The sequence below is a fragment of the Halichoerus grypus genome, chromosome 3 (assembly GCF_964656455.1).
Source record: "Halichoerus grypus chromosome 3, mHalGry1.hap1.1, whole genome shotgun sequence".
Classification (NCBI taxonomy): domain Eukaryota; kingdom Metazoa; phylum Chordata; class Mammalia; order Carnivora; family Phocidae; genus Halichoerus; species Halichoerus grypus.
Genome location: NC_135714.1, coordinates 71,364,690 through 71,389,334, shown reverse-complemented (window position 1 = coordinate 71,389,334; position 24,645 = coordinate 71,364,690). Strand labels below are relative to the sequence as shown.

The 24,645-nt window shown below is 39.1% G+C and overlaps 2 protein-coding genes across 2 annotated transcripts; both read left to right on the top strand.

The window, feature by feature from the left end:
* Nucleotides 1-17,686: 17,686 nt before the first annotated feature.
* PYURF (PIGY upstream open reading frame) lies at nt 17,687-20,042 on the top strand. Its single transcript, XM_036122729.2, has 2 exons — nt 17,687-18,006; nt 19,867-20,042. The coding sequence occupies exons 1-2, from the start codon at nt 17,804-17,806 to the stop codon at nt 20,006-20,008; spliced, it is 345 nt and encodes a 114-aa protein (XP_035978622.1). The 5' UTR covers nt 17,687-17,803; the 3' UTR covers nt 20,009-20,042.
* Nucleotides 20,043-20,104: 62 nt separating this feature from the next.
* Nucleotides 20,105-20,794, top strand: PIGY (phosphatidylinositol glycan anchor biosynthesis class Y). Its single transcript, XM_078068951.1, has one exon. The coding sequence runs from the start codon at nt 20,105-20,107 to the stop codon at nt 20,318-20,320; it is 216 nt and encodes a 71-aa protein (XP_077925077.1). The 3' UTR covers nt 20,321-20,794.
* Nucleotides 20,795-24,645: the final 3,851 nt, after the last annotated feature.

Genomic DNA, 24,645 nt, shown 5'->3' with positions numbered 1-24,645 from the left:
TATATATTTGCTTCCAAAGAATAAAGGTAGACTCTACCTCACACCATATAAAAAATTTAACAAAATTGCTCTAAGATCTAAAGGTAAGACCTAAAACTATGAAAGTCATAGAAGAAAACACAGGTATAAATCTCTGTGAATTTGGATTAGGCAATAGTTTCTTAGAGTAAAACAGAAAAGCACAAGCAAACAAAGAAAAACAGAAAAAATATGTGCTTCAAAGGACACGACCAAAAAATGAAAAGACAAACAAAAGATTGAGAGAAAATATTTGCAAATCATATATCTCACAGAGGACTTGTATCCAGATTACATAACTCTTACAACTCTGTAATAAAAAGGCAAAGAACACAGTTGAAAAATGTCTAAAGGATCTGAACAGACATTTCTCCAAAGAAGATACACAAATGGCCAATAAACATACACAAAAATGGCCATAAACAGGGGCACCTGGGTGGCTTAGTCGTTAAGCATCTGCCTTCGGCTCAGGTCATGATCCCGGGGTCCTGGGATCCAGCCCCGCATCAGACTCCTGCTCTGCGGGAAGCCTGCTACTCCCTCCCACTCCCCCTGCTTGTGTTCCCTCTCTCGCTGTCTCTCTCTCTGTCAAATAAATAAATAAAATCTTAAAAAAAAAAAAGGTCATTTAACAAAAAAAGATGCTCAATATCATTAGCTATTAGGGAAATGCAAATCAAAACCACATGGAAATACTACACCACACCCACTAAAATGACTATAATCAGAAAGACATATTATAACAAGTCCTAGCAAGGATGTGGAAAATTGAAACTCTCAAACATTGCTGGTAGGAATTTAAAATGTGGGGGGGGGGGGGCACTTAGATGGCTCAGTCTGTAGAGTGTGCAACTCTTAATCTCCGGGTTGTGAGTTCAAGCCCCATGTTGTGTATAGAAATTATGTAAAAATTAAAAAAAAAAAAAAGGAATGTAAAATGGTATAGCTGTTTTGAAACAATCTGAAAGTTCCTCTAAAAGTCAAACATAGAGTTATCATATGACCTAACAATTCTACTCCTAGGTACGTACACAAGCAAAATAAGAACATATGTACAGGTATACAAAATTTTAACACAAATGTTCATAACAGTATTATTCATAGACAAAACTTGCAAACAACCCAAATGTCTATCAACCAATGAATGGATAAATAAATGTGGTATATCCATACAATTGAACATTACTTGGCAATAAAAAGGAATGAAGTCCTGATACATGCTACAACATGGATGGACCTAGAAAACATTATGCTAAATCTAAGAAACCAGTCACAAAAACTATCTATTGTATGAGTCCATTTATAGGAAATATCCAGAATAGGCAAATCTGTAGAGACAGAAATTATATTAGTGGTTGCCTAGGGCCAGGGGTGGGATGGGATTGGGGAAATGGAGAGTAACCGCTTATAGTACAGGGTTTCTTCTCAGAATGATGGAAACTTTCCAAAATTGATCCTGGTGATGACTGTGCAACTCTGTGAATATATTAAAAACCACTGAATTGTACACTTTAAATGTGTAAATTGTGTATACATGAATTTATCTCAATAAAGCTGTTACTCTCACACCTGTCAGAATGGCTAAAATTAACAACACAAGAAACAACAAGTGTTGGCAAGGATGTGGAGAAAAGGGAACCCTCTTGCACAGTTGGTGGGAATGCAAATTGGTGCAACCACTCTGGAGAACAGTACAGAGACTCCTCAAAAAGTTAAAAAAAAGAGGGGCGCCTGGGTGGCTCAGTCGTTAAGCATCTGCCTTCAGCTCAGGTCATGATCCCAGGGTCCTGGGATCAAGCCCTGCATTGGGCTCCTTGTTCAGCAGGGAGCCTGCTTCTCCCTCTCCCACTCCCCCTGCTTGTGTTCCCTCTCTCGCTATATCTCCCTCTCTCTGTCAAATAAATAAATAAAATCTTAAAAAAAAAAAAAGTTGAAAAAAGAACTATCCTATGGATCCAGCAATTGCACTACTAGGTATTTACCCAAAGGATACAAAAATACAGATTTGAAGGGATACATGCACCCCGATTTTAATAGCAGCATTATCAACAACAGCCAAACAATGGAGAGAGCCCAAATGTCCATTGACTGATGAATGGATAAAGAAGAGTGATATATATATATATATATATGATGGAATGTTACTCAGCCATCAAAAAGAATGAAATCTTGGGGCACCTGGGTGGACCAGTCAGTTAAGCATCTGACTTTGGCTCAGGTCATGATCTCAGCATCCTGGGATCGAGTCCCATGTGGAGCTCCATGCTCAGCAGGGAGTCTGCTTGTCCCTCTCCCTCTGTCCCTCACCCCGCTCATGCTCTCTCTCTCTCTCAGATAAAAAAATAAAATCTTAAAAAAAAAAAAAAAAAAAAAAGAATGAGCGGTGCCTGGGTGGCTCAGTCGTTGGGCGTCTGCCTTCGGCTCAGGTCATGATCCTAGGGTCCTGGGATCAAGCCCCACATCAGGCTCCTGCTTGGCGGGAAGCCTGCTTCTCCCTCTCCCACTCCCCCTGCTTGTGTTCCCTCTCTTGCTGTCTCTCTCTCTGTGTCAAATAAATAAATAAATAATCTTAAAAAAAAAAAAAAAAGAATGAAATCTTGCCATGTGCAACGATGTGGATGGAGCTAGAGTGTATTATGCTAAGTGAAATAAGTCAGTCAGAGAAAGACAAATACCAAATGATCTCACATGTGGAATTTAAGAAAGAAAACAGATGAACATATGGGAAGAAGGGAAGAAAGGAGAGAGGGAAACAAACCATAAGACACTCTTAAGGATAGAGAACAAACAGAAGGTTGATGGAGGGAGGTGGGTGGGGGATGGGCTAGATGTGTGATGGGTATTAAAGAGGGCACTTTTGTGATGAGCACTGGGTGTTGTATGTAAGTGATGAATCACTGAATTTACTCCAGAAACCAATATTGCTCTGTATGTTAACTAATTAAAATTTAAATAAAAATAAAGAAAGAAAGCCATTATTGAAAGTTACAAGTATACATTCCTTTGATATTGGTTCATACAATACAGTAACTAGATACTTGTTACACTTTTTAACCAAAAAATTATAATGCAATTCTTACACCACTATTCTAACAAAGCATAAAAAATTAGAACTAGAATTTCACTAGACCAGCAACTTCTTTCTGATTCATAAAGACCAGCCAGTTTAATAAAGATGTCATCTATTTCATTATTAAGCATAGATATCATCTGTAATATTATATTTTATATTACTTATATCACATCATACTATATGACAAATTTGGAATAAGAAAGACAAAAAAGTAAAGAAACTATTGAAACATGGTTTCTTCAATGTCTGTTGTGAAATTCCAATTCTAGACCCAGAAGAAATTTGAAAAAATATCCCTAGCATAGGAATTACATACATATCATGGGGGAACATGACACATTTTTGAAGAATTACTATTTCAACAACAGGAAGGTCCAAAAACTATTTGTGAAACTCTGTGACAAAGTCTTTGTAAATAACATCAAACTCATCTGGGATTAACAATGTCAAGGGTGTTTCCATTTTTACAATACACAAAAGCCAACAACAATTATCTGAATAACCAAGTCTTGTGATTTTTCAAAACCAGGTTCTATGATGCATGGGAGGACTAGAAACGTATATAAAAGAATCATTATTACTGACTGACATTGACATAAATATTACCAGATCTGGTAGTCACAAGTATTTCCAGTTCTCTTTCTTCCTAACATTTAGATAGCACTTCCCCAGCCCACTGAAATTAGACATAGACTTATGACTGTTTTTGACCAGTAATATTTGAGTATAAGTGGAATGTGTTACTTTCTTAGATTTCTTTCCTTGTCTCAAAATAACCAGCAACATCTTAGCTGGTGAAAAGAGAGCGGTAAGGACAACAAGGAGTAGAGACCCCAATCAATCTATGACTGATATGGATTAGGTTTATCTACACAAACTTGCAGTATCCCTAGTTCAAAAGTGATTAAAATACTGGTACTCTCGTGTGATTTAACCTAACAGAATGAACACAAAATAAACTCATTATTTCAAACCACTGATATTTGAGAGTTGTTTTCACTTTACTATAATTAAGCATATCTTAACTGATTGTTTCCGAAAGGGCAAGGAAGTCCCTGCTAAAATATTTGGTCATTATTCACATTTATACCACTATTAAGGAGAAATGAGACATGAAAAGTATTTGAATTATTACATCTTTACATGAAGAGAACTCTACATTAGGCTTTAGTTTAGAATTTTTCCTGAAAAACAATTTTTTTAGTTCACACTGTAAAGCTCTTTATGATCAAGTTACCTTCAAGTATATAAAAAGAGAAAACAGATATTTTCCCTGGAGCCATCATTACTTTAAAAATGAACTTCATAATTGAGAATTCTGCAAATGGCTTCCTTTTAAAAATTAAACATATTTAAATATGTATTATAAAGTCTATTAAGGGACTTTAAGATGTTTGATCACCTTCTTTTAAATCCTGTAGAATTGAAATTTTTGTACCAAGCCAGTGGAACTAGAAGAGAGGAAGAACGGTGTTAGGGGTTGAATTGTGTCCCTCCAAATTAATATGTTGAGATCCTAGCCCCTAGTACCTCAGAAAGTGACTATATATTTGGAGATGGAGCCTTTAAAGAGGTAACTAAGGTAAAATGAGATCATATAGGTGGGCCCTAATCCAATAGGACTGATGTTATAAGAAGCAGAGATTAGGAAATAAATGCACACACAGGAAAGACCATGTGAAGACATGGAGGAAGATGGTTATCAAAGAAAATGGTCAAAAGCTGTCACAAGAGATAAAGGTCATCATATAATAATTCATCAAGAGGATGCATCTAACATTGGAGCACCAATATATACAAAGCAAATATTAACAGAATTGAAGGAAGAAATAGTAATAGTAGGGGACTTCAATATCCCATTTTTATCAGTGGATAGATCATCAAGACAGATGATTAATAAGGAAACAGCAAACTTGAACAACACTATAGAACAAAAGGCCCTAACAGTCATATGCGGAATATTCCATCCAACAGTAGCAGAATGCACATTCTTTTCAAACATTCATAGATCGGGGTGCCTGGGTGGCTCAGTCATTAAGTGTCTGCCTTCGGCTCAGGTCATGATCCCAGGGTCCTGGGATCGAGCCCCATATCGGGCTCCCTGTTCTGCAGGAAGCCTGCTTCTCCCTCTCCCACTCCCCCTGCTTGTGTTCCCTCTCTCGCTGTGTCTCTCTCTGTCAAATAAATAAATAAATAAAATCTTTAAAAATAATAATAATAAAATAAAAATGGGATTCCCTATTAAAAAAAAAAAAACCACTCATAGATCATTCTCCAAAACAGACCAAATATTAGGTTATGATACAAGTCTTAACAAATTTAAGTATCAAAAGATACCATATGTGGTATCTTTTCTGAACACAATGGTAGGAAACTAGAAGTCTCTAACAGAAGGAAAATTAGAAATTCACAAATATGTAGAAATTAAACAACACACTCTTGAATAGCCAATGGGTCAAAGAAGAAATCAAAAGAGTAATTAAAAGTATCTTGAGACAAACACAAACAAGCACAAAACATACCAAAATTTACAGTATGCAGCAAAAGCAAGTCTAAAGGGGCCATTTATAGTGCTAAATGCCTACATCTAGAAAAAAGAGGGGCTTCTGGGTGGCTCAGTCAGTTAAGTGTATGACTTGATCTCAGCTCAGGGCTCAAACCTCAGGGTCTTGAGTTCAAGCCCCATGTTGGGCTAAAATAAATTAAAAAAAATAAAAATCTCGGGGTGCCTGGGTGGCTCAGTCATTGGGCGTCTGCCTTCGGCTCAGGTCATGATCTCAGGTCCCGGGATTGAGCTCTGCATCAGGCTCCCTGCTCCGCGGGAAGCCTGCTTCTCCCTCTCCCACTCCTCCCCTGCTTGTGTTCCCTCTCTCGCTGTGTCTCTCTCTGTCAAATAAATAAATAAAATCTTTACAAAAAAATAAAATAAAATAAAAAAATAAAAATCTCAAATAAACAACCTAACTTTACACCTCAAGGAACTAGGAAAAGTACAAACTAAGCCTAAAGTTAGCAGAAGGAAGAATGTAATAAATATCAAAGCAGAAATAATGAAATAGAGACACAATAGAAAAGATCAATGAAGGGCACCTGAGTGGCCCAGTCAGTTGGGTGCTCTTGGTTTTGGCTTGGGTCATGATCTCGGGGTCCTAGGGATTGAGCCCCCTGTGGGGATTAAGCCCTGCATGGGGCTCCGTGCTCAGCCTGGGGACTGCTTGTCCCTTTCTCTCTGCTCCTCCTCATGCTCGCTCACTCACTTGCTCTCTCTCAAATAAATCAATAAATAAAAACCTCGGAAAAAAAAATAAATGAAACTAGGAGTTGGTTTTTTGAAAAGATAAACAAAATTGACAAACCTTTAGCTAGATTAACTAATAATAAAAGAGAGAAGACTCATATAAATAAAATTGTAAATGAAAGAAGAGCCATTACAACTAATACCACAGAAATACAAAAGATCATAAGAGACTACTATGAACAATTATATGCCAACAAATTAGATAACCTACAAGAAAAAGATAAATTCCTAGAAATGCAACCTACCAACATTGAATCATAAAGAAATTTTTAAAAATATGAATAGACTAATAATGAGTAAGGAGATTTAATCAGTAATCAAACCCCCCTCCCAATAAAAAATACAGAACCTAATGGCTTCACTGGTAAATTCTACAAGTATTTAGAGAAATTTAATGCCAATCCTTCTCAAACTCTTCCAAAAAATTGAAGAGAACACTTCAAAATTCATGTAATAAGGCCACCATTACCCTGAAATCAAAGCCAGACAAGGACACTACAAAAAAGAAAATTACAGCCCAATATCCCTGATGAATATAGATGCAAAAATCTTCAACAAAATACTACCAAACTGAATTCAAGAGCACATTAAGAGGATCATACACCATGATCAAGCGGGATTTATCCCTTGGATACAAGGATGATTCAACATATGCAAATCAATAAATGTGAGACATGATATTAACAGAATGAAGGATAAAAATGATATGGTCATTTCAATAGATGCAAGAAAAGTATTTGACAAAGTACAACATCCATTCAATAAAAACCCTAAACAAAGTAGGTTTAGAGGGAACATACCTCAATATAACAAAGGCCATATAGGAAAAACCCACAGCTAACATCATGCTCAATGGTGAAAAGCTGAAATCTTTTCCTCTAAGATAAGAAACAAGACAACGATGTCCACTCTCACCATTTCTATTCAACATGGTACTGGAAGTCCTAGCCAGAGCAGTTAGGCAAGAAAAAGAAATAAAAGGCATTCAAATCTGAAAGGAAGATTTGTGAAGTGAAATGGTCTCTGTTTGTCAATGACATCACCTTATATACAGAAAACTCTAAAGACTCCATCAAAAAACTATTAGCACAGATAAACAAATAAATGTAATAAAGTTGCAGGATATAAAATCAATATACAAAAATCAATTGCATTTCTAGGCACTAGTAACAAATTATTCAAAAAAGAAATTAGGAAACAATCCCATTTACAATAGCATCCAAAAAAATTAAATACTTGGGAATAAATTTAACCAAAAAGATGAAAGATTAGTACACTGAAAACTATGAGACACTGGTAAAAGAAATCAAAGAAGACAGAAATAAATGGAAAGACATCCCATGTTCACAAATTGGAAGAATTAATATTAAAATGTCCATTACTATCCAAAGAGATCTACAGGTTCAATGCAATTCCTATTAAAATTCCAGGGCTATTTTTCACAGATAAAAAAAATAATAATAATCCTAAAATTCATTTGGGACAAAAGACCTCAAGTAGCCTAAGTATTCTTGAGCAACAAGAACAAACCTGAAGGTATCACATCCTGATTTCAAACTATATTACAAAGCTATAGTAATCAATACAGTATGGTACCAGCATAAAAATAGACATATAGGCCAATGAAACAGAAGAGAGAGCCCAAATAAATCTACACATTTATGGTCAATTGATCTTCCATAAAGATCTCAAGAACACTCAAAGGGGAAAGGCAGTCTCTTCAATAAATGGAGTGGGGAAAACTGGTTATCCACATGCAAAAGAATGAAATTGGACCCCATCTCACAACATATACAAAAACTGACTCAAGATGGATTAAAGACTTAAATGTTTACCTGAAACTGTAAAACTACTAGAAGAAAACAGGGAAAATATTTCTTGACTTAGTCTGGGCAATGATTTTTTGAATATGACCCCAAAGGCATTGGCAACAAAAACAAAAATACACAAAGAGATTGCATCAAACTAAAAAGCTTTCGCACAGCAAAGAAATCCATCAAGTGAAAAAAAAACTATGAAATGAGAGAAAATACTTGCAAACTATACATCTGATAAGGGGTTAATATCCAAAATATAAAAGGAACTTAACTCAAAAGCAAGAAAACAAATAACCCAATTTTAAATGGGCAAAGGACTTGGATAGACAGTACTCAAAAGAAGGCATACAAATGGCCAAAAGGTATATGATGCTCAACATCACTAATTATCAGGAAAATGCAAATCAAAACCAGGAGATACAACCTCACATACGTTGAAATGGGTATTATGGCTAAAAGATAATAAGCATTGGTGAGGATGTGCAAAAAAGGGAACCCTCATATACCTTTAGTGGGAATGTAAATTGGTACAACCATTTTGGAAAACAGTATGGAAGTTCCTCAAAAAAATAAAACTAGAACTACCATAGGATCCAGAAATCGCACTTCTAGGTATGTATCCAAAGGAAATGAAACCAGTATCTCAAAGAGATATCAGCATTCCCATGTTCATTGTAGGATAATTCACAATAGCCAAGATATGGAATCAATCTAAGTGTTCATCAACAGGTGAATAAATAAAGAGAATATGAGATATATACAAATATATATATAAATATATATATATAAAATGAAATATTATTTGGCCTTTAGAAAATAAGGAAATCCTGTCATTTGTGACATGAATGAACCTGGAGGACATTATGCTAAGTGAAATAAGCTAGACACAGAAAACCAAATACCCATGATCTCACTTATATGTGAAATCTAAAACCATCTAACTCATGGAAACAGAAAGTAGAGTGGTGGTTGCCAGGCCTGGGGGGTGGGGGAAATGGAGAGATGTTGGTCAAAGGGTACAAAGTTTCAGTTATGAAAGATGAATAAGTTTGTAGATCTAATATATAGCCTGGTGACTATAGTTAATAATACTGTATTGTATACTTGAAATTTGGTAAGAGAGGGGCTCCTCAGGGGCTCAGTTGGTTAAGCGTCTGCCTTCGGCTCAGGTCATGATCCCTGGGTCCTGGGATCGAGCCCAGCATCAGGCTCCTTTCTCAGCGGGGAGTCTGCTTCTGCCTCTCCCCCTGTTGCCCCCCTGCTTGTGCTCTCTCTCTCTGTCAAATAAATAAATTCTTTAAAAACAAAATTTGGTAAGAGAGTACATCTTAAATATTTTCACTATATACACACACAAAATGTGAGGTGATGGATACTTTAATTAGCTTGATAGCAGTAATTATTTCACAATGTATATGTGTATCAAGACATCACATTATATACCTTAAATATATGCAATTTTTATTTGTAAAAATCATACCCCAATATAGCAAAAAAAATTAACAATTAGGGATTTAAAAGAACTCCATGATTCCTTTACAATGACATAGATGCATTTGAAAGAATAGTTTGAAACATCCTATTTATTGTGCTAGATATATAACTCCAGAAAGCAAGTAAACATGCATCAAATCACCTGTACAATTTCAGCATAGTTCTCTTTTTAAGAATATGTGGGTGAATAAACAGACCAGAACTCAGGATTCATCAACACCAACATAAGCCTGTTCTTTTGATTATAAGGTATGACTAATAACATAGGTTATTATCTTCCTGTCAGAGGGTTTTGGAAGAGCCAAATGCATAGACATCATAGAAACAAGAGTTCTGCTGCTATTCCTATTCAAGTGTAATCCCCCAGGAGCTGCTGAATGCAAAACTTCCATTTACTTAAGGCTTTAAAATTCAGTTCAACTGAATACAGAGCCACACCTTGTTTTTGTAAATAATTTTGAGACTAAACCCTCCAAAATATCAGAAGATTTCCATTTTAAACAGTCTTCTAATTTTGTTTTTAAAGATTTTACTTATTTTTATTTTTCAGAGGTAGGGAGAGAGAGAGCAAGTGAGCAGGGGAAGGGGCAGAGGGAGAGAGAGAGTGTCCAGCAGACTCTGCACTGAAGGCAGAGCCCGAGACAGGGCTCGATCCCAAGATCACCACCTGAGCCAAAATGGAGAGTCGGTCACTCAGCCAACTGAGCCACCCAAGTGCCCCCAGTTTTCTAATTTTTTTTTTTTAAAGATTTTATTTATTTATTGACAGAGAGAGACACAGGGAGAGAGGGAACACAAGCAGGGGGAGTGGGAGAGGGAGAAGCAGGCTTGCCGCCGAGCAGAGAGCCCGATGCGGGGCTCGATCCCAGAACCCTGGGATCATGACCTGAGCTGAAGGCAGTCGCTTAACGACTGAGCCACCCAGGTGCCCCCCCAGTTTTCTAATTTTTATATGTAATCTCTAGGAAGGTCAAATAACAGAGCTAAACAATTTCCCATTAGATCACTTAGGAAACTTGCTCTGTTTTGTTTAGCCTTAAATAGAACCTCATCTCCATAAGATAATTATGTAATTCCCATATAATACTTAATTACATAGTGAAAAACAGTAATTCACAGCAGAGACATCTTGCAGGCACCACCTTAGTAAAATGTGCAGAATTAGCATCAGGAGTAATGCTTCTTAGTATGAAGAACTGAAAAAGGACACAGCATCAATCTCTGCTATTCCTGGCAAAAATGCATAACCTCAATCTAATCATGAGGAAATATCATACAATCCAAATCACGGAATGGACTTGCTGAGAAGTAACTGGCCTGTATGCTTCAATATGTCAAGATCATGAAAAACAAAAACAAAAACAAAACTATTTTTTTTAACTATTTCATATTAAAAGAGACAAATAAGACACAGGAACTAAATACAATGTTTGATCGTGGATTGGATCCTGCACCAGAAATATTTTTTCCTTTTGCTATAGAAGTACATTAATGGGACAACTGGTAAAATTTTAATCTGTAGATCTTATAATAACATTGTATCAATATTAACTTTCTGATTTAGATCTCTGTACCATGGTAATACAAGAAAATGCTTTCTGTTTTGTTTTGAAGTGGTTAAGCCTCATGTCTGCCAAGCTGCTCTCAACAGCTTTTTAAAAACTAGCTATAGAGCTGTTAACTTAGGAAATCTCAATGAGAGTATATAAGAATTCTTTGTTTTATCTTTGTAACTTTTATGTAAATTTTAAAAATACATAACCTCAAGCAAAAAACTTTAGAAGACAGATCTAATATAGTACTCCTTCTAGTACCTCCACCCTAACTTATTTTTTTCAAGATTTTATTTATTTATTTGAGAGAGAGAGAATGAGTGGGGGAGGGACAGAGGGAGCAGCAGACTCCCCGCTGAGCAGGAAGCCCAACGCAGGCTCGATCCTGGGACTCCAGGATCATGACCTGAGCCAAAATGCTAAACTGACTGAGCCACCCAGGCGCCTCTCCACCCTAACTTATGTTGCTCAAAATTATAACCAGACCGGAAAAGAGTTTATGTTAAAATTTCTCTAATTGAAGAAGAAAAGTTTGTTGAGCTATTCTTTTCACTGGTATGTTCCTGGCATGTTGTATAACTGCATAATAACTTTTTTCTGCTGATGAGAGGAACAACTAAATATTTGGTACTGACCTATTGTATTCATTTTATAGGCATTTTTTAAAAATCTACCATGGGGGTGCTTGGTGGCTCAGTTGGTTAAGCGTCTGCCTTCGGCTCAGGTCATGATCCCAGAGTCCTGGGATCGAGCCCCATGTTGGGCTCCCTGCTCAGCCGGGAGTCTGGTTCTCCTTCTCCCTCTGCTGCTACTCCTGCTTGTGCTCTCTCCTCTCTCTCTCAAGTAAATAAATAAAATCTTTAAAAAACCCTGCTATGTGCCAGTCACTGTGCTAGATGCAGGGATAAAGAAATAAAACAGACGGTATGTGACATAAAGGATCTTACAGATTAGTAGGGGAGACAGACATATAAATGGATAATTGCAGTGAAGTAGTATAGGTGTCTTGGATGCATGTGTGTGTGTGTATGCGGTGTACCATTGTACATGACGGATGAATTGGCTAATACCCAGGGTACAGGGAAAAGGAGGGAGTTAGAAAAATCTTAAGAGAGGTATTGTTAAAACTGCGTCTTAAAGATGAGTAAGTGCTTTAGATGGACAAATGGAGAAAAGGATATTTGGGGAAGATGTCATGGCATGAGCAAAGGACATGGAGCTATAGAACAGCCTAGAGTATTAGTGGGACAGCAAATAATTCAGAATGGCTAAAGACAAGATGGGAAGTGGCCACAGTGAGGGAAGATGCTGGAGAGGCAGAGGTTAGTTTTTTGAGGGCCTTATAAGCCACTGTGCCAAGAACCTTCGCATAGAAGTGGGGTTGGGAGTTCTTGGCCATTTGTCTATGTCTATGAATATCTAACTTGTTAAACTATCACATACAAAGCAAGATACATCGAAGTAGGTCGCTCCATTCCCACAAGATGTTTTGTGTTAATTATAACAAGGGAATGAAACAGAATGTAATGTTCTACCACTTTTATATCTTACATTATGACATGAGAAATATTTGCATTCTTTCTACTTTATAATATCGCTGTATGAGATTGGAAGGAGACTTGACTTTCAATGTGCCAGATGAGAAAGGTCAAGCTGTAAATGAATGTTATCACTGTCAATTATCTTGCAGTCACTCCAGGGAGAGAAATAGTGGCTCAACTAGGACCACAATGCTTGACCATGGGTGCACCTCTTTTTTGTTTGCCTCTCATAAATTAGGGTTACAAGGGGTCAAAAATCTGTACTCCCATCTTTGAAAGAGTTCAGCAGCAAAGGAGAGAAACCCTGCAATCAGAAGGTTAAAGAATGCGTGGAGGAAATAGATGTTGGTTACTTAAGATTATCTTGAGTAAAAATAAAAGATCCTCGGTGAAAAAATATTTCTGATTTATATCTGTCTCAGCATCCTGAACTTTGATTTACTCTGGTATAATAAACACATATAAAGAGAATGAAAAGACAAGCCACAGACTGGGAAAAATATTTCAAAAGACATATCTGATAAAGGACAGTTATTCAAAATGTTCAAAGAACTCTTAAAGCTCAACAGTAAGAAAATGAACAATCCAATTTTAAAAATGTGCAAAAGATTTGAATAGACACTTCACCAAAGATAATATGCAGATAGCAAATAAACATATGAAAAGATGCTCAACTTCATATACCATTAGGGACTTGCAAGTTAAAATAAGGAGGTAATTACAGCACACCTACTAGAATGGTGAAAATCCAAAAGGCAGACAACACCAAATGTTGGCAAGGATGTAGAACAACAGGAATTATCCATTGCTGCTGGAAACACAAAATGGTATAGTCACTTTGGAAGACAGTTTGGCAGTTTCTTACAAAACTAAATACACTCTTACCATACGATCTGCATCCACATTCAAATGAGTTAAAAACCTATGTCCACATAAAAACCTGTATATGAATGTTTACAGTAGCTTTTTCCATAGTTGCCAAAACTTGGAAGCAACCAAGATGTCATTCAATAGGTAAATAGATAAACTACGGTGTATCCAGAAAATAAAATATTATTCAACAGTAAAAAGAAACGAGCTATCAAATCATAAAAAGACACAGAGAAACCTTAAATGCATATTCCTAAGTTAAAGAAACCAATCTGAAAAGGCTACTACATACTGTATGATTCCAAGTATATGACATCCAGGAAAAGGCAAAACTATGGCAATGGTAAAAATTTCTGTGGTTTCCAAGGGTTAGGGGAGAGGAAAGGACGAGCAAGTAAAGCACAGGGGATTTCTAGAGCAGTGAAACTATTCTGTATGATACCATAATGGTGGATACATGTCATTACACATTTGTCCCATCCCATTGTGGGACTTCTCAGCCTCCATAACCATAGGAGCTGATTCCTCATAATAAATACATACATACATATATATATGATTAATTCTGTTTCTCTGGAGAACCCCAGCTAATTCAGACAGTACCTGCCACGTAGTGGACCTTCGATAAATTAATAAATAAATGATCAATATTAAGAATTATGTTTGGGGGGGCACCTGGGTGGCTCAGTCATTAAGTGTCTGCCTTCGGCTCAGGTCATGATCCCAGGGTCGTGGGATCGAGCCCCGCATTGGGCTCCCTGCTCGGTGGAGAGCCTACTTCTCCCTCTCCCACTCCCCCTGCTTGTGTTCCCTCTCTCACTGTGTCTCTCTGTGTCAAATAAATAAAATCTTAAAAAAAAAAAAAAAGAATTATGTTTTGGGGCACCTGAGTGGCTCAGTTGGTTAAGTGTCTGCCTTCTGTTCGGGTCATATCTCAGGGTTCTGGGATCCAGCAGGGAGTCTGCTTCTCCCTCTCCCTCTGCCGTGACCCCCTGCTTGTGCTTTCTCTCTCAAATAAATAAGTAAAATCTTTTTTAAAAATTATGTTTTTTAAAATATTTGCTATTTTAATAGACGAAAAATGGAAACTTCTTTGATGTTTGAAACTTGCATTACTTTACTATTGATATTTTGTGTTTATTAATCAACTGCATTTTCTCCTTTATGAATTTCATATTTTTTGTCCATTTACCTATTAGACCTTTTATTTCAGTGAACTCATTATAATTGTAATTTATTAATAAAATTTTTGTGATTTTTTTTTTCCTAAAATAAATGTCATCAAATAAAGGCAACCACTGGCAAAATAAAAGCAAATCTTTGTAATCACAGAAAGAAAAGTACAAGCAGGAATAAATATTAATTCAAATACTGGACGATGCCATCTAGTGGAAAATTGATTTTAACTTCCTTCTCTGAATCAAAGATTCCCAAATTTCAATGCCCCAAATTTGGTATTTATGGGACTTCATTAAAATATATATTCTAGTCTCTAATCTGCCTGGAGATTTCTAACTCAACGTGTATGATAACCCAAGAGTTGTGTGTCAGTATTATCCACATTGGAAACCATAAAAATTCCATGTCGATTAAAATTAAGGTGCCCAGTGGTACACTGTGCGTTCACCTTTTTTTTTTTTTTTAAGATTTTATTTATTTGACAGAGAGAGAGATAGCGAGAGCAGGAACACAAGCAGGGGGAGTGGGAGAGGGAGAAGCAGGCTTCCCGCCGAGCAGGGAGCCCGATGTGGGACTCGATCCCGGGACCCCGGGATCATGACCTGAGCCGAAGGCAGACGCTTAACGACTGAGCCACCCAGGCGCCCCCGGTGCGTTCACTTTTTAACCAGAATTTTCACCAACTTCACCACAATAAGTCATTTTGCAGCTGTTAGCATTTTTCAATCTGCAATCTGTGCCAGCCCCTGTGCTAACTGCTTCACCTGTATTATTTTATTTAATTCTCTCAACAAATCTAGTAAGGTAGGTACTATTAATATACTATCTTACAGATGACAAGATTGGGGCAGAGAATTTAAGTAACTTCCCCAAGGTCACATAGCTATATAGTACCTGAGCCCGAAGCCCCATCACATTATTATGACGTGCACAGGGCTCTGCGATGGGAAAGATGATAGTCATGCCAATAGCAAAAGAGGACTAATGACTTTACAATTCTATATTGTCATCTACATTCAGCTTAGTATACCACATGCAGAAATGAGTTATATTCCTTAATTACTAACGGCTACTTAAGGACATTTTATAACTTAATATTTACATGGTTTGGACTAATAGATCACACACTCAGATGTTCCTAACTATTGGTTGTTGATTTTTGGTTTTATAAATTTGAGGACGTTTTTAATGCTTTGCTGTTACTCTCCATTTCCCCCAAATACTAACATAAATGAAAGTAAACTGACCTGCTTTGAACCTTCTAGGTGGCAGCAAACTGGAACTAATTTATTTATAACTGGTTAGAAAACCCAGGTGATAGGGATCAGTCAGCCAGGCTAGCCAAACTAAGGCTAATGAAACTGGTCTCAAGCATAGTTGTCTGCCTCTATCCCACAAGGGCTAAGACCCTAGGCCTGCCCCGCCTGGCCTGGGTCCACGCAGTGCTGGCAAAAGTGAAGCTCTGCTTCCCCATACCTCGCGGAAACAGTTAAAATATATCTTTCTTATAATCCACTCTTTCTGTAGGGCCCAAAGTATCAACTAACTACAACTGAAAAATTAATTCCTGCTACTGCCTTGCAGGAAATAACGCGAAAGTAAACATAGGAACTTTACAATAGTCCCTCTTGAGGCTACATCCCTAAAACTGCCTCATGCTGAAGTCTTCTGAGCATTAGTGAACAAAAAGCATCAAATAATGTAGCATATTTTTAAAAATAGAGTAAACTATAAAAATTTCTCAATCTATTTTCATATGGCTGAGTGGAAGAGAAATCTGCAAATATAATCTTGTATCTGTATCTTTGTGTCCCTCACTCCCACCCTTATCTCCCAAGTGTAAGATGATAAAGTCCAGTGAAACAAAAAAGGTTCAAGTCCATGTTCAGCAAAACAAAGGGAAAAAAATTGATGACTAACAAAGAATCTTCTAGCATACCGTACAGAGAAAATAAAAATAACAATAGAGAACATTAATTGAGCATTAATTTGTCCCAAGGACTTTTCTAAATGTTCTTTGCATGCATGATCCCATTTTATTCCCCACAAGGAGGAGATTTCAGGAGGTTAAGTGCCATTATCTTACTATACAGGTAAAGAAACTGAGTAGTTAAGTCATTTGCTGGAGTCACACAGCTAGACAACCCTGCACCAGAAACCAAGCTGCCAGGCCCCAGAGCCCAAATCTATCACACTGTAACAAAGATCACTTCCTCAGAGCGCCAGAGGCAAACTTGAGGCGAAAAATCCATTAAATGGATTTCCCATTCAACTAATGGACATCTGCCTGATTACACAGTTACTTAGAGACCTTGCTGTCTGCAAGGTCCTTTATAAACTGGTTGTGCTTTATTATGCAGCTGAATTCACAGCAAGTCCCACAGTGTAAGAATCTGGACGTCGTGGAGCTTAAGAGGCCTGTCGTATTCTTTTCAGGTTCTGAAGTTTTAATTTAATAAGAAAAGGGGGGAAAAAGACAAACAAGGTTACAGGAGCTATGGTAAAGATTTACACAAGACAAATCAATGCTTTTAACATACCCAATGTGACAATGTGGCTGAAACCTCCTTTTGGAGATAACCACGTAGGTGCAAGTTTAACACTGTGACTTTGAGGTCCGGCCACTGGCTTCCTGGCACCCCTGCATAAGCCCTGGTGGAAACTCAAAATACCCCAATTTAAGCACTGGTTTTGTTTGTAATTTGTAAATACGGTGGCACAGTCGCTAGAGTCCTCTGGCGGCAGGCCGCGCCCGTAACTACCGAGCGGTGCCGCGGGAAAAGCAGTCGGGTCAGGAGCGCCCTCGGAACCAAAGCGCTAGCTCCCGCCGGCCCGGGGACGGCGTTTCCGCAGCACCGGGGGCGGGGTCTGGCCGGCTGTGGGGCTGGCTGCCCGGGGATCGGCTGCAGCGGCCCGGGCTGGCCGAGGTCGCCTGCGGTGCGGTTGCGGCCTGCTGGACCATGCTGAGCGGAGCGTGCGGCTGGCTCGCCTCAGCGCTGCGGGGTCCACGCGTGCCGCCGTTCGCGGTCGCCCGGAGGTGCCTTCACGCGTCGGGGTCACAGCGGTCCGCGGACAAGAGCCAGAGGCCCAGGGACCCGCCCCGCGCCTTCGACCCGGCGCTGCTCGAGTTCCTGGTGTGCCCGCTCTCCAAGAAGCCGCTCAGGTGCGATTCACCGGCTGCGACTTTGCGTTCGCCCCCTCCCGTGGCGGGGCGGCGGGGCGGGTGGACCGCGCGGCCGCTTACAGCCGCTGGGGAGCCCTTCAGGTCAATCCGGGTATTTTCCGCTGCCATTTTCTGGCTCCGGGCCCGTCCAGCCACTACGCACCTCCGACTGCTGCGAGAAGGGCGGGAGGAGCCCGGAGGGGAGCCGAGCCCCGGGCGTCCCAAATCAAGCCGCCCACCCGCAGGGATGGGTCGGGGCGTTTCCAGGTTCGCCATTGGCTGCGCAATCGTATCGCCAGGGAACTTTTTTTTTTTTTTTTTTTAAAGATTTTTTATTTATTTATCTGAGAGAGAGAATGGGAGACAGAGAGCATGAGAGGGGGAGGATCAGAGGGAGAAGCAGACTCCCCGCTGAGCAGGGAGTCCGATGCGGGACTCGATCCCGGGACTCCAGGATCATGACCTGAGCCGAAGGCAGTTGCTTAACCAACTGAGCCACCCAGGCGCCCAAGGGAACTTTTTTTTTTTGAATGCCGATTCCCGGGCACCACCCCAGGCAGACCCAGTCAGCCGGTCTGGGGGCCGGACTAGAGCAAGGTGTTTTCTTAAAAGGACCCTCAGTGGTGCTAATGTACCGTCGGGTTTATGAACTGTTGGGAGTCGGGACTGGTCCAAGGCATTCAGATTTTTAAGCCAAGATGACGAAAAATAACTATTCTTGTGAAAATGTACAGCTGATGCCTGACGATCTTAAACGTTTACGCTGTGTGTGCTGCCCCTTTTGGCTCTTAGTTCTGGACTAGCTGGGTTTTGTAAAGGCTTCCTTGAGCCAAGAGTCGGGAAAAACAGCTCTGGGAGGGGAAGATAAAACAAGAGGAAATCAGAGAGGGAGACAAACCATAAGGGACTCTTAATCATAGGAAACAAACAGGGTTGCTGGAGGGGACGTGAGTGGGGGGATGGGGTAACTGGGTGATGGGCTTAGTTAACGAGGGCACGTGATGTAATGAGCACTGGGTGTTATATGCAACTGATACATCACTGAACTCTACCTCTGAAACTAGTAATACGTTATGTTAATTAATTGAATTTAGATTTTTTTTAAAAAGGCTCTACAGCTCCAGGCTACGGAAACTGAATGTTGACAACGCTAGTATTGCAGATTGAATATACTAAACACCAAAATGTTATCAGTGGTTATTTTGGGGTGGTACATTGCTAGTCATTTTTTATTTTCAATATTTTTGCATTTCTCTTAACTAGATTATTTTCCGTAACGAATACACTATTTTCTTACACCTTGAAATGACCATTTGATCTACCTTTTAGTTAATTGTGTAACTAGCTCACTACAGACCTGTTTTCTAAAGTTTCTTCATTTCTGCTATCTCATCTTCCTCATACTTTTATTTTGTCTATCTTGATTTTTCAGTGGTTTCCTCCTAATGGTTCAGTTGTGTTGCTCTATTAGGGGAAGTTGAATTTTTCTCTAGTGGCTGTTTCAGTAATAAATTAACTGGGATGGTCTTGAGGTCACCCAGAGTAACGAAGGAATATTTGGATGAAAAGGGGAGATTTTTTTTCTGACTGGATTTTAAAAATTCATATTAAGGTATAGCTTGAGAATAAAGTGAAAAAGAAAATATGAGAGAAACTGACTAAAATGGGAATTAGAGATTCATTTTCTAAAAGAAATGTTTCAATTGGGTAATACTGCTTTTAGAATTAGAAGTTTAATTCTGCTTTTTTTGGAATTAACACTCTGTCAAGAATTGGATAAATGGGGGTGTTTATTGAACACCAAGCTCTTCCAAGCATTTTGTTTTCACAATTCATTTTGTTTTCCTTTTCTCCCCTCAGATATGAAGCATCGACAAATGAACTGATTAATGAAGAGTTGGGAATAGCCTATCCAATTATTGATGGGATCCCTAATATGATACCGCAGGCAGCTAGGATGACACATCAAAATAAGAAGCAAGAAGAAATGGAGCGGCACTAGATCATAATTAAAAACAGCAACACACACAACTAAACTTTGTTAATACCACTTACCTTTTTAAAAGTCAGAGTGGCAGGAAATAGGTGGGGGAGAAGAATGTTTCTGTCTCTTCCTACGTTGACTGTCCTTATTCCGTTGGTCTCTTTAGCCGGACTGTTCTACTCAGCCTCCGTGGAAGAAAACTTCCCACAGGGCTGCACTAACACAACCAGCCTGTGCTTTTATAGTCTGCTCCTGCCCATTACCATACCAGTTTATGTGTTCTTCCACCTTTGGACTTGGATGGGTATTAAACTCTTCAGGCATAATTAATACAACCAGAGCCAAGAGGATATATATGTCGTGTCTATCTCTGAAAGCTCAACTACATGGAAATACTGGAAACCCACTTAAATTGTAGGAAAGGTGCTTTGCCTTGCTTCTCTCAGAGGTTTAGGACTATGGGAGGCTTAAGCTGCAGAAGTTTCTTTTGTATTTTTTGTTCTGCCCTTGTTTTTTGAAAATTCTAATTTATAACTACTGTATCAGAAGAAACACTTAAGCACAGTTTCTTGTTGGAATTAACAGTCCCAGCCATCACCTGATGACTTTCTTACCCCATTCATCTAAAAATTAATAATTAAAATTTTTATATGTTTATTTTAAAGTATTTGGCAGAGTTACATGTTAAGGATGACTAAAATAATTCATTCCAAAGGAGTTATGTTGGAGTAGTTGTAGAGAAACGTATTTGAGCTAGTGTGCTATAAAAAGTACAATAAAAGGGAAATTTCATGTACTTGCAAACATTGAGTTTGTAAAATTATCTTCGTTTGTCATCAAATGCTTACATTAGTAATAATAAAACAAGATGACACTTTCCCATTAAAAAAAAAAGTGTTTTTTTGTTTGGTTACAAAAGTGTGGTTCCAAAAGAGGGGAAATGTAAAAATATTCTGAACTTTAAACTGTAAGCAATGTTTAGATAGGCACTTAATACCCCACATAGAATACTACCCCAGGAAAATATGTATCTTTGGGGATAGAGGTAGGGTTGGAAGACTTGTAAAAAGCTTTTGTGTCCTGTTGAGCTTAGAGCTATGTTTTGAATCACATTTCAGTTTATTTTCCTGACTTAGGAGACCTGTTTAGCGCTGCATTGGTTCAGTGTATTCTTCTTCTTTTTTTTTTTTTTTTTTTTTTTTTTTTTTAGGGTTCAGTGTATTCTGTAGTACAAATCATGTTTTTAAAATCACTCTGTGGGGGGGGCGCCTGGGTGGCTCAGTTGGTTAAGCGACTGCCTTCGGCTCAGGTCATGATCCTGGAGTCCCAGGATTGAGTCCCGCATCGGGCTCCCTGCTCAGCAGGGAGTCTGCTTCTCCCTCTGACCCTCCTCCCTCTCATGCTCTCTGTCTCTCATTCTCTGTCTCTCAAATAAATAAATAAAATCTAAAAAAAGAAAAAGAAAAAAAAAAAAAATCACTCTGTGGGGGCGCCTGGGTGGCTCAGTCGTTAAATGTCTGCCTTCGGCTCAGGTCATGATCCTGGGGTCCTGGGATCGAGCCCCGCATCAGGTTCCCTGCTCCGTGGGAAGCCTGCTTCTCCCTCTCCCACTCCCCCTGCTTGTGTTCCCTCTCTCGCTATGTCTCTCTCTCTCAAATAAAATCTTTAAAAAAATAAATAAAATCACTCTGTGGTACTCAACACCAAAAAAACAGGACCTGAACATTGTTCCAAGGAAGACCTACAGGTAGCCAACAGACACATGATAAGATGCTCAACATCACTTAACATCAAGGGAATGAAAAGCAAAACCACAACGAGATACCACTTTACACCTTTCAGAATGGCTAAAATAGACAAGTGTTGGTAAGGATGTATAGAAAAAGGAACCCTTGTGCGCTGTTGGTGGGAATGTAGATTGGTGCAGCCACTGTGGGACAGTATAGAGGTTCCTCAAAACATTAAAAATAGAAATACTATATGATCCAGTAATTCCAGTGCTGGGTATTCACCCAAAGAAAACAAACACTAATTTTAAAAAATAAATGCACTCCTATGCTTATTGCAGCGTTATTTACAATACCAAGATACGGAAGCAATCTAAATTGAATGGATGAATAGATGAAGATGTGGCATATATATATAAGGCTGGAGGGAAGAGGGCTTGGGAGACAAGTTGATCAAAGTAAAGCCATTTTGGTTTTAGGCTGACCCTTACCCCAAAAGTCAGCAGGTGATAAAAAGAGTCACAAGATCCAAATCCTAGATCACAAGACCCCACTCTCAATGGCAGTAGAAGCCACATAGGCTGGACATTCTTAAAACTGTTCCCTGTGGGTAATCCCACAATCCTAAAACAATGGAAAAACTAATTGCCTAATGTGAATGAGAAGCCCGAAGTTAAAGTGTAAGCCCCTCCCTATGGTTAGCTAATTTAAAAAAAAATTATAGGGGTGCCTGGGTGGCTCGGTTGAGTGGCCGACTCTTTGATTTTAGCTCAGGTCATGATCTCAGGGTCCTGGTATCGAGCCCTGCCTTGGGCTTCTCACTCAGTGGGGAGTCTGCTCGAGGATTCTTTCTCTCCCTCTCCCTCTGCCCCTCCCCCTGCTCTCTTTCTCAAATAAATCCTAAAATAATTTATAAAACCCTTAGAGGCAAAGGAGGATCCTCTTCCTCTCCTGGAAAAGACTGCTACTTTGTCTATGAAGTTGTTCCTTTCTTGTATGCTTAATCTTTGTCCCTTTCTCCAGATGGCTTGCTCTTGAATTCTTCCTTGCACAAAGCCAAAAACCCTCTTGGTGAGGGGCCTGAGGCCCTCTTTCTTGGGGCCTTAGCCTGTCCGGCATCACATATACAAAGGAATATTACTCATATGTAAAAAAGAATGAGATCTTGCCATTTGTGACATAGGTGGACCTTGAGGGTATTAATGTGAAATATGTCAAATACCATATGATTTCACTTACATGTGGAATCTAAAAACCAAAAGCAGAAATAGATGCAAATACAGAGAACAAACCAGAGGGGAGGGGTAGGGGGAATGGGCAAAAAGGTGAAGGGGAGTGGGAGGTATAGGCTTCCAGTTACAGAGTAAGTCACGGGAATAAAAGGTACAGCACAGGGAATATAGTCAATGGTATCATAATAGCATTATATAGTGACAGATGGTAGCTACATTTGTGGTGAGCTTAGCACAATGTAAAATGTTGTCCATCACTGTGTACACCTGAAACCAACGTAACATTGTGTGCCAACTATACTCAAATAAAAAAAATCACCACATGGCAATATACAAATAACCTGGAAGATTACAGAAGTTCCTATCATTTCCTGAAAGGGAGTTACTGCTCCTTTTTCTTTAAAAAAAGATTTATTTATTTTAGAGAGAGAGAGAGGGTGAGCAGGGGGAGGGGCAAAGGGAGAGAATCTCAAGCAGACTACCTGCTGAGTACGGAGTCGGATGCAGGGATGGGGCTCCATCTCACCACCCCGAGATCGTGACCCGAGCCAAAACCAAGAGTGGGACGCTTAACCAACTGAGCCACCCAGGCAGCCCCTAAAGATGTTAGTTTTTTAAGTAATCTATACACACAACATGGGCCTCAAACTCACAACCCTGAGATCAGGAGTCATGCTCCACCAACTGAGCCAGCCAGGTGCCCCTTGTTCTTTTTAATTTACCCTCAGTCTCAATGTGGTCAATGTAAATGAAACGATTTTGCTGATAAAACAAGCACTATACTCTAAAAAGTCAATTTCAACTTTTGCAAGCTAAGCATTTTATCGCTTTTGAGGAAACTGTTAAGCATACCCTGGGGGAGTTCAGCATTAACACCATCCTTTCACTAATAGAATTTGACAATCACTTATATAGTGCAAACGGTACTAGCTCCAGTTCTAAGCATATTACATGTAATATTTTATAACCTAAGAGGTCAGGTGGGCAATATTGGCACCATTTTACAGATGGGGAAACTGAAGCACAGAGATTGAAGCGATTTTACCCAGGGCAACAGCAATAACCGAACCGAAGCCGAAACTGTCAGCCACCGTGGCTTCAGTCGGCCTTCTTAACCACTATACAGTGCCTCTTTAAGAAAACTCATCCTTTCTATTTATAAGAAAAGCAGAATTAGGAATCAAAATGCCTGGATTCAAATTCCTGCTCAAGCCTGATGCCTTTCTTCTTGTTTCCTAAAGCACCATATATTTTATCTCTATTTTAGCACTTGAACTTGTACTGTAATTGCCTGTTTTCGGTCTCCTGTCTAGACAGTAAACTGTTCAACATTTTTAATTTGATGCTTAGCACGATCAGGCACGTACTTCCTGAAAGACTGAAAGCATGGTTCTGACAAGCTTTATAACTAGGCAAGTTACTTGTCTCTGAGCTTCATCTCTAGGGTTAGAAATCCTTCCCCTGCTTCTTTCACAAAATTATGAGGACAAGCTAAACTTGACACGTGAAAGCCCTTTGTCAAACAACACTAACTGGTGAACAAAACGACCATTCAATGTCTCTGGAAATTATCCCAAGGGCATACAGCCAAATGAGGAAACATACACGGAAATCTAAAACTCAGTAAGTGCTGCACATTGAAGTCTGTGGCATTTGAACCACCACCCACATCTTTCTTCCTCCTCTCAGCTGAGAG